At 34.3% G+C, this 11,251-nt stretch overlaps 1 protein-coding gene and 1 long non-coding RNA gene across 3 annotated transcripts; both read right to left on the minus strand.

Annotated features, from left to right (window-relative positions):
* Positions 1-499: 499 nt before the first annotated feature.
* Positions 500-4,769, minus strand: LOC149661035 (uncharacterized). Its single transcript, XM_089843850.1, has one exon. It carries the CDS (start codon positions 2,756-2,758, stop codon positions 653-655), a length of 2,106 nt encoding a protein of 701 aa, XP_089699976.1. The 5' UTR covers positions 2,759-4,769; the 3' UTR covers positions 500-652.
* A 3,642-nt stretch (positions 4,770-8,411) lies between these two features.
* LOC149661036 (uncharacterized) lies at positions 8,412-10,653 on the minus strand. 2 transcript variants are annotated; one of them, XR_016368760.1, is made up of 2 exons: positions 10,479-10,653; positions 8,412-10,188 (listed from the first exon to the last, which is right to left on the minus strand). It is a non-coding gene; the product is annotated as an uncharacterized LOC149661036 (long non-coding RNA). The 2 variants fall into 2 exon arrangements; XR_016368761.1 differs by lacking the exon at positions 10,479-10,653 and adding an exon at positions 10,301-10,472.
* Between the last annotated feature and the right edge of the window lie 598 nt (positions 10,654-11,251).

Here is an 11,251-nt window from a genome sequence, read left to right on the forward strand (position 1 = left end):
ACGATGTGGCTAAAATTATGAGCCCAGCCCTAGGGTCATCTTGTTTGTTTTGCGCCCTTTACCTAATCTTCTTCTCTCCCGTTCCTTAAGGTCCCATAAAACTTCTAGGTCAGACTCCTTTTGTAAACCGATTTCCCTTTTCCTCACCACATCGACAGTGCACAGCGACCTCATAGGGGCTTAACTGAAAATCCCGGCCCCTCTCTCCGATTCCGTGTTTTTATTATTTTTGCAAGCTATAGTTTATATAATAATATGTCTATTGTCTGATAATACTGAACATTAATATATTAAACTTCTCTATATGAATAATATGATAAAAATAGTTGTGAAAACTTTATTTTTATTTTTTATTTTTTTTTTTATTTTTTATTTTTTTTTTATTATCGACGCTTTGCAACTAAATTTTTCTCTTGAAATTTTATAAGGGGCCCCCAAATCTTCCTAAGCCTACCTGCAAAAAAATCCTGGCGGCGCCACTGTATCTATAACCATTCGATAGAAACTTTGGTGAAGAATTTCCCAAATAAATACTCATTTTTATGATTGGTTGAATTAAGTTATCTTTATTAATTACTGATTTTTCTAAAAACAGACAAAAATTATGAAATTCTTGATTTATGGTATATTTATACAATTAAACAGATTTGAATTAGTCACATTCAAACTTATGTTTAAGCTCTGTGACAAAAACAAAATCATTAAAAACCTCGGCACTAAAAACCAATAGTTTTACATCAATATCAGTTATAGGGTAGCCAATGAGAGATGATGATATTTTTGCTTTAGAAAAAACATTGCATTTCTTTTGTGATTGGTGATAGAGTTTAAGTTTTCTAATTGTTACAAAATAACCAACATCACATGCACATAATATGGATCTATGTGGGCACAATTCATCTTTGATGCTAAAAATTCCATTTATGACTCCGAAGTTCCCGTCTTTTAATTTCATACCATCGTTTCTCCTTTTAGCTAGTTTTTTGCATGAAAACCTGACACCAAACATGTTTATTTTTTCATATTTACACACAAAACCGCTGTTATAATATGGCTGCAAAGCTGTTTTCTCTGAATTGGTTAAGCTATGTTTTGATGGGAGACCGTAACAAAATATGCCTTGAGACACACGGCACATCTTTTTCGTTAAAACATATCCCCTTAAGAGGTCGCAAAAATAATCCCCGACACTACCCTTTTCTACAGTCGAAAAAGAATTCTGTGCTAATTCTGAAATTTTTCCAAGAATTGCAATTTTTTCTGCTATTTGCATGGGCACATTTTGTGTTCCATGGAAAAGTTTCATGATTTTCCCATTAAAGTTTTCAAATTGAAAACACGAGACGGCCCACAATATACCCCAATTTCGAACTGTTTCATGCAAGTGGAGCAGCAAATGTACATTGAAAGACATATGCTCATCTCCATATAGTTTTGCAGGCTTCCTGACGAATTTTCGAAGGTATTTTTCAGAGTCATCAATCATTGATGGTGTAACAACCTCTGAAAGCAACATGGATATTCCCTTTACTAAATTTAACCAATGATTATAAAATTTATCGGGCAAGACATTTTGAAGTATAACTGGAGAATAGTAAAGAAGCCAACTCCTCCACTCGTTTGCTTTCCACATTTTTCTATCCTTAATGGATCTTGGTGTTCGAGTTATCTCGTCTGAGGGTTTTAGAGAGAGCAAAATTGAATCAATTTCCTTCCGTTTTTTACCAAGGTAGAATTCACTTTGGTGATTTACAGAGTCAAACCACAAATTAGTTATGGCTTTTACAACGCCTTGGCAAGTTGCGTGCATATAGTCCACAGCAAACCCATTTATGATATCGAAGTGTGACAGCAACATTAAAATGGAAAATCCTTTTACACCGTTTACTGGAACACCAGTTTCGTTTGCTAGAGCTGCGTCTTGTCTTGTTTGCGCCGCATCTCTTTTTGGTCCTGTTCTTCCTTCATAAATTCGCACGTAACCATTACCTTTCGGTATTCTGGATACTTCATTTAAACACCAATTACACCCAAACGCGCCATTAAATTGGTGAATATTTTGCAATGCGCAACGAGCAACAGAATCACACGATAGAGGGCCAGGGAACACTTTTATGGTTCGGATTTTTCCATCAAGTTCATGCTTAAAGCCTTTACTAGAAAGGCTATTCATTTCGTCAACAAATGGCTTCAAAAATGTGTTTAGTTCTGGTTTCTCTGCACCAAACCATAATGCTGCGAGTTGAACATTGCTTGGTTCGTTAAAAATTAACTCGTTAACAACATAAAGCAATGGCCAAATTGAAAATCCCGATGAATGAAAGACGGGGATACCATCAGTGTTCCAGGTTATTGACAAGTCTTTTGACGTTCTGATATTTAGATTTTCGTAGATTTTACCATTGAAGAGGAAACATTTTCCAACTTTTTTTTCTGGTTCACGATTCCATTTGTCAAGCATAACTTCAATTTGATTTTTAATCGAAAATACTACGAAATAGTTCCCCCTTTCCATACTTTCTTTAAGTTTCACCAGGTTTTTGCAAACCACACACCGTTTATCAATGCTGCCGATATAACCATTGCAAATGTTGCAAAACATATGGTAAACAAAATTATTCTTAGCTTGTTCAAAATGTTTATAAAACAAATAAATTGAATGTGGTAGTAGGGAATGTTCTGGCAAGTGAAGAGATAGAAGCGTCAGTAGAGATGCTGTTGCTTCTTTGCTTTGCTGATGTCTTAGTACATGACCCATAACAACTAAGAGGCTTTCTTTTAATGACAAATTTGATCCAGGAAAGATTTTGCGTTCCTATTACAAAAAAAAAGCAAACTTAAAAGTCTCAACTATAAATCAGATGAACACAGAACTTTTATATTATCGCGTGCATGCACCCACAGAAACACTCAGTAATTAACACGTTTTATCTGGCAAGCAACAGATAGCCTTTCTATGTTTCAATCATACACTTTTGCAGCCGCTTGATGCAACCCCCCTATAGTAAAAAAAGTAGCCGATATCAGCAAAAGTAATACAGTATCTGGGCCTAGCGATGTATGTATTCAAATGGATGATCATGTTTTGCTTAAAGCAGATTATTTTATTGTGTTTTGTTATCCGATAAATGGTGAATTTAAAACATTTTAGTTAAGAAACTATAAAAGCAACCAACAAAACGCATTAAAGGAAATGATAATGAATAAGAATGTACCAAGCCCTCCATCTTCTTCTGTAACAGTGCCTTCAACTGTTGGAATTCCTAATGAAAAATATAGCCATTTGAAAGAAAAATACAGACGAGTAAAAAAAATGAAAAACTTAAGGGTATTATTTTATTTAGATAACATGTATACAACTTATTTATGTATACGTTTTGTTATTCAATGCAGATGGAAAATCTGTGTTAGATGAATTAAGGGAGTTGGTTTACGACATAAAGAGAACTAAAATAACTAGAGGTCAAGAATGTTCTAACAACGCCAATTCAAGTTCCGATGAACCAGGTCTAGTAGCTGATGATCAAGTAAGTGGACGTTGTTTTACATATAGTTCATATTTACTCGACCAAAGATGTCAATTGACTTTTGAACAGATTGGTTATGAAGTTCATATTGTTTGTCAAATTGCAACACTTTCCTTTAAAATGCTCAGTGTACATGTACGTAGCCTATAGCTACTCATATCATTAATGCAATACATAAATTAGTGATGGATCCTACATCATTTATAAATTATCTAATTTTAAATTGTGCATTTTCAGAAACATGAATTAGCACCAGGTGTGCAAGTAGAAAAGGACAATTATCTACGATGCTTCGAATTTCCCCTACAGGAACAAAATTTGCTCGTGCGTTATTAATGGCAATTTTTAATACGGAGGAACTGATTGGCTCGTCACTAACAGGACGAGCGAGCAATGCTCACAAAGACGCTAGACCCAAGCGCTCTTTGGATGGGGCTCGGGTTGATGCTATTATAGGTATGGTTACATCCACTTATATCCAAATCTTTGGATTATTACACATACCAGCTAGCTACCCTAGTTCTGGTTGGCATTAATAAGGAGATGACCCTTAATTATTAGTTTTAAGTTAAAGTTTAGATTTTCTAAATATTATCTTTAATATAATGAAAATTCTAATCATATGGAGATGCTAAACCAAATTTAGCGACATCACAAAGAAGCTGAGTTGTGCTAAGATAATTAATATACGATTGAAATTAAAACTTATTCTTTTTTTAGGATATACTTTAAAAAAGTATAAAGCGTCAACTAAAAGAGAAATTCACGATTCGCTGGCTAACAAAATCAAAGAAATTAATTTCCAATACAGAAAAACTTTGTAAAAATAAAATAAATAAGGTTTCGTTGAAAAAAAAAGATGGATTTTGTGTAATCTTTGTTAACTTTCTTTAGAAATCCAACTAAATACTGGCCTATTCTTGATAAATATTCTACAAACATTTTAAAATATTGTTTAAGAATACTCTATAAGGATCTGTGCAAAAATCTAAAGATTGTCTTTCTTTAGAGCCTCTACAAAATGTGTCTGTATTATTTGATAAAACGTTTGTCTTTACAGAATTCCATTAGAATATCCTCTATGTTCTCTAGAAACTTCTATGGAAGCTTGATGAAATTTCGAAAGACTTTTCATAAACATTCAATAGAAGCTTTAAAGAATACCTTAAGACTATATTCTATACGATTCTATAAAACAATTGTAGAATTATCTTTAGAAAAACCTTTAGAAAATTGACCCAATGCTCCACAAATTTTCTAAAAAAAATATAGAAATAGAAAAATCTTTTGGAAAATTTATAGAGTTTTTCTAAGTTATTTCTTTCGAATATTTTTGAAAGGGTTACTTCTTTTTTAACTAAAACACACTTGGTTTAAAGCTATTAATACTTTTTTCTACATCGATAGTGATATTGCAATGGTCGAATCATAAGTTTAATAGCATGCCTCAATTGTAGCATAACCTAACCTAACTCTAGCCGTAATCTAACCTAACCTATATCCCAACCGAACCCGAACCGAACCTAATTAACAATAAAATAAAAATGTTTTGTTTGCAAACTGTGCGGAAATGGGTTATGGTAAAAAATGGTGAACTAAAATTCTAATATAAAAACTGTGCGGAAATGGGCCCTAAAAATTGGTCGGAAATGGGCATCCTCGTCGCGGATATGTCTATTTAACGTTTTTTAATAACTAAACTCTCGATTACAATTCGGACAGATGAAATTCAGGATGATATAGGATAATATTCATCCATAATCTTGGAATAAATTTTCCTATGACCTATATTCCCAGAGAGGTTATTTCTTTTCAAATCACATCCCCTCCTCTACGCGGATTACTTTAAAAACTAATCAAAATTATAGTTTTTAAACATCGAGATATCGAACGTGCCTCGACATGGAATATCTAGGTAATTGTTTTTACCGGAAACAGCACCCCGATCATTACGTCATAAAAACCCTTGTTTACACAAGCGCAGGGACACTTTCATTTGATTTTCTTAGCCTTAGAGAATACATGGTACAAGTTCCATAGGGTTCCTGCGGGAAATAACATGGGGTACCGTGAAAACGTCCATAGGTTTAACATAGGGATCTATGAGTTAGAACCCCCTTTTCAACATACTGAGGTGACAGACAAACAGACACACATACAGACACGTCCATTGTAATACCTCTCCGTGGCGTCATTGTCACTCAGAGACTTTAAAAGACTTCTTGTTCCCAAGCCTAAAAACAAAACGATAAGTTTTTCCAGTTGACTGAAGCCTGGATATAATTTTTTTTTTCTAATGTACTTTAATGACAGTCCGTATTTCACTACTCTTTAAAAGATAATTCCATCTACTTAATTCACTGGTATTGGATTTATTTCCAATGAATAAATTGAAAAAAAAATTTCTTATCTCAGTTTTTTTAACAAGAATTCCATTTTCCTAAAATATTTTATCATGAAATTTAGTTTTAAGGAATATCGTGTAAATTAAATCTAATTGACACGTTATTCTCTAAATTCTGAGGATTTTCTTCTCAAAAGGTTTTAAAAACATGAAGTTTTCATAATGTTGTCAACTGAACACGAACATCTCTTTTTCTTACATACTTCAATACTGTGACAAAAATAGAATATAACTCGCCTCAAACATTAGGCACGACTAAACCAAAGTTTATGCAAGGTTTAGGAATATAATTTTAATCTTACGGTTTACATGAGTATTCAAATGTACTGAACCTAGCTCTTGAAAATTAAAATTCTTTGGCTACTAAAGTTTGATTTGTAGTCATATTTAACCCTCCTCAAGCACTATTACAAAGCCAGTGTTTTAGTTCATGTGTGCTTTACACACATGAATTTGAATGAGTAGTGATATACGGATTATCATTAAAATTCAATAGATAATAAACTGGAAAAACTTTTATCCTTTTGTTTTTAGGCTTGGGCACATCAAGTCTTTTTTATATAATATTGTTGTGATCCAGCGCCTACGTTGGTATTTGGAACAAGTGTTGACGTCGAAATACAGCTGCGTTACGTAGATGTTTCCGTATAAACATTGAAACGAAACAGTTGATCGTAAAAATCGTATAGGATAACATCATTCAAATCATATATATTTTTCTTCATTTACCTTGGATGTATTAGATTAAAATTGGTCGTTCCTAGAGATGTGAAATTGCCCTTACGTTTAAAAAAGGTAAATTACCGATTAAAATTTTGGGAAAAAATAAATGTACTGTTCTGTCGGAAATTTGTGGTTATTTATATTTTCAAGCGTATTTATTCTATTAAACCAAATTGAATTGTAAGCACTTTATACCAAGAGAAAATTGAAGAAAGTATAATATTTCAGCATCCACGTCACTTGGTCCGCCTTATTTGAGGAGTTAAATTTTTACCGCTGTGTTTTCGCAACCCCCCCCCCTACTTTCCAGGATGGCCTCCTCACCGCTTTTAGAGAGAGAAAAAAGTTACCTAAACCTAGGAGGATATAGGGGTGAAGGAGTCTTCGACTGCCCGTTTTCCCATTGAAACGCGCTTACAGATTATCGTCCGTTCTGGGAGATTTTTAGCCGCGCACCTTGTTCCGCGGCCATCGTCATCGGGCGACGTCTGTTCGTTTGTTTTAATTTTTGTTAAAGGCGCTGCATTTTTTAGTGCTTTAACGGAACATTTATCATTAATTTCTCTTTTATTAATAGTAAATTATGCTTCATAGATAAAACTGAAGTAAAGGTAACGGTTTTTTCCTCTTTCCCAACACCAAAAACTCTACTAGATAAGTGTTTATGGTGGATTAAAGCCTGTGGGAGGGTCGAATTAACGCCCGATAAAATTAAAAAATATCTCTACATGTGCAGTGAACACGTAATATAGGCGGCGTTGCTTCAAAGGCCTAAGCTAGCATGAAAAACCCGCTATTTTTTTTAATTGGATTTGCGTTGTCACGTGATGCGCGTAACCAATGTAACTAGGTGCGCCTGCACGAATCTCCCATCGGAGAGGCCGAAACCTGAGCTCTAAGAACGGGCAGTCGAAGACTCCTTCACCCCTATATCCTCCTAGCCTAAACGCAGAGTCGCAGACTATGGGCTTAGAGGTGGCGGACGAGGAGCAAAAAAAAATGCAGCGCCTTTAACAAAAATTAAAACAAACGAACAGACGTCGCCCGATGACGATGAGCGCGGAACAAGGTGCGCGGCTAAGAATCTCCCAGAACGGACGATAATCTCCTAGCTCTGAGAAAGCTACTTTCCAACAAGGTTGGTCCGTCACGCAGAACATAGCATTTTTGCACACATAATCAATTTATAGGACATTAATCCAGTGAGGCAGTGACCCCTATAGGTGTCTCAAAGTTATATAATCTTTGTCCCTGCTTAAAAGATAACGGACATAATAACTCACTGAAAGAAAAGGGTGAAAATGACCGGAAATAATCAAAACACTTCCAAGGTATCCAGGGACGCTATTATCTAAATATTTAAATGATTAGGACCCCAAATCCAAATCCAAACAATGGAGTTGGTTCCACATGGAGAGGTGCTTATAACCGTATTCTCTTATTTATCTAACCCAAACCCAAATCGACATTTGAATCTCCTGCCAAACATTTACCCATCCCAAATGTACGTCACTTCCTCTTTCAATGCATAAATTACACTAAGGCAATAAATTAATTTATAAATTTAAAATTCGAATTTAACTCATTTCAAACCTCAGCTATTCCTAAGGGTTTTGAACCGTTTAATTGATGTAAATTATTGGCCAATATCGTAAATTAACTGATGCCAATACCATTTTTTTAAATCAATGAAACTAAAATATCAATATCAAACAATTCTCTACTGGAAAATATATCTAGCTATTCTTTAATTTAAATTTCTTATGTTTATTTTCAAAAGAAGATGAATTTTATTATTTTCTGACACATAATTCCCGAAGTTTTTCGACTCCAAAATAGATATATTATCGTTTTGTGATATTAAAGGGTATAGGAATAGGGAATTTACAATTTCAAATCATATTTTCCCACGAAACTGGTGTTATGTTACATTTTCAAGTCTCTACTTTCAAAATATCAAGTTTTTAATATAATTGAACCAATGTTTCTATTTTTAAAATGCATTGAAAAATCACGAAAACTTAGTTTCGATATATAAACAATTTTGTCTTGTCGAGTTTGTTTGCCTGATTTATGACATCACTGTGAAGTGTAGGAAAAAAACCGCCGGAATCCAATACGTGCGAGGTATACACGTCTCGAGCATTTCGCCAGTCTAAACTCTTGGTCTGATAGAGGAGAGAGTGACACCATCTCACGTGAAAAATATATGTGACGTCCCACTACCGGGAAGCGTTTTAGCCTCTCATTAAAAAAGAATTTCAAATAATTTCATATGAAGGATTTTCAAATCCATATTGCCAAATAACCAGATTTCTTCTACTTTTTCATTTCATAACTAAGTTTTCCTAAGGGTTTTGAACCGTTTAATTGCAATCATGTAAATTATTGGCCAATATCGTAAATTTACCGATGCCAATACCAATACCAGTTTTTTTTAAATCTATGAAACTAAAATATCAATATCAAAATATTATCTACTGGAAAAGATATAAAGCTATTCTTTAATTTAAATTTCTCACGTTTATTTTCAAAATAAGATGAATTTTATTTTTTTCTGACACAAAATTCCCGAAGTTTTTCGACTCCAAAATTGAAATATTAACGTTTTGTGATATTAAAGGAGAAATATAAATATAATTTTCGTTTCATCTGAACTAGTTTCTATGTAGCTACTTTAATAAAATGGCCATTTGTTTGAGTTCGCTTACCAATAATGGATTTTACTAATCGAGACAATTACTTTGTCTTTTAATTAATATTTTATAAATAATACCAGAACATTTTTTTAAAGATTATATTGTTATATCAGATTAGTGAGTTAAAAAAATTGGTATCGATGTTTCATTTAAGCTTTGATATTGAGATCGGTTAATTAACGATATCGGCTTAAGATTCGAGTCTGTTCATAACATTAAATCGGGATTCCAAGTGTCACTAGACCGTATGTAACTTCAAAATCGAGAGTTAGCAACTTTAAAACAATCTCAACAGGATATCCGAGGTAAAGTTATCATTATATGTGATAATGTGACGAAGCGGCTCAGTCAACGTGGGGCATAGGCCTGATACAGTTTTGCTTTACTATCGTCGTCAATGGTCAAGCTAAAATTCCTCTTAAAGTAGTAAATAAACAACACTTGACGTAATCTTCATAGAAGCTATTAATAAAAGAATATAATATGAACAGAAATGGTCTCCACTATGACGAATAAAGGTATATTGAGCATAAGAATTTGGTGTGTGCGGTCACATCGCTCTTTCTCTCTCTCTCCAAAAACGTCTGCTTCAAAGTTGCACTCTACTAAAACCCGGCCACTAAAATTATGACGAAAAACTGCTACACGGAATGCAAATACAATGGGGGTGGTGAAAAACATGGTCCGATGGTGTTTTGTGGCTTTTGTACCACATGGTATCATATATCATCCACTAGATTAAAAAATGTCCAAGGCTCATTTTGGATGTGAAACATCTGCGTTGATGCCTTCAGAGAATTGAAGGAACGAACAACAAATAAAATCAGAAAAAAACCTGCAAAAGAAAATAACAAACACTAATTGAAGACACGGCAAATAAATTCAAATCCACGGAAAACCTCATTGTAGAAATAGATGACAGAATCAACATTTTCCAGCAAACCTACGAGGAACTTGCAGAGAAATTAACCAGCACTAAAGAAAATATCCTTACAACCATGCAAAGTGAATTTGAGGAAATACAAGGACAACTTGATACAACACGGGGCACCACTGCAGAAAGTAAAAGAGTTCTGGAAGACAAAATCAATAGACAACTAAAGCAATGCGAGACACAAACTATACCATAGCCTTCTCAATTCAGAAGTCCAGTTTCAACTAGGAAATTGGAAAGCAGAATCAAAGCAGATCAAAATCCCACTGCACCACACCTTCAGTGAGCAAATGAGATTAACTGTAAGTTTGTATTCCAAAAGAAGCCCTACACAGACGTAGTCAAGCATATGAAAGGAAAACAATCAAGTCACCCGAAATTGCCAAGAGGAGCTACTAAACCCAAAGAGGGAAAAAGCCCAAAATTACCAACACGCACTTTTACTTAGGAGTAAATTGTTTGGAGGTGCTGATATAGCGTGTGAAGCCAACGCGTGATCGAGTGGGCCGTGGTTGTAGCAAGGAAGGCAAGAATGAGAAGTTGAGAACAGGGTAGCAAATAAGACAGGTTTACAAGTCCAAAACCAGTTTATTAATTGCTGGGACGTTTATTTATTCCAAAACCTGGGGTCAGTGGTACCAGGGACCACTTCATTAATTATCGTTTTTGGAAATAAATAGACGGTGGGACCAGTTTATTAATTCGGGGTTCCTTATTAGAATTTTTCTAGCTCAACACATTTTCTACCTATTCTACTCCTAGGTAGTTACTACTCCTTGGCTACAACTTCCCTTTAAAAGTTGTGTAGTCTATTTACTATTGATCTTGACTAGCGTCTATACTCTAGAATGAGTCTCTTGTAGTCGACAGTTTAGACCATAGCCAGTACTAGTTGTCAATAATCGTATTAGGCAGTAGTGTATTTTCACATTACAGGATTTTGATCTGGCTTACTGATAGCGAG

Source organism: Phalangium opilio, unplaced genomic scaffold (genome assembly GCF_054372755.1).
Source record: "Phalangium opilio isolate 3A_F unplaced genomic scaffold, DU_Popi_V2 ptg000070l_1, whole genome shotgun sequence".
NCBI lineage: Eukaryota > Metazoa > Arthropoda > Arachnida > Opiliones > Phalangiidae > Phalangium > Phalangium opilio.

Coding starts and splice junctions, on each gene's coding strand:
- LOC149661035 (XM_089843850.1), bottom strand. CDS start 2,758: ATGGGTCATGTACTAAGACATCAGCAAAGCAAAGAAGCAACAGCATCT.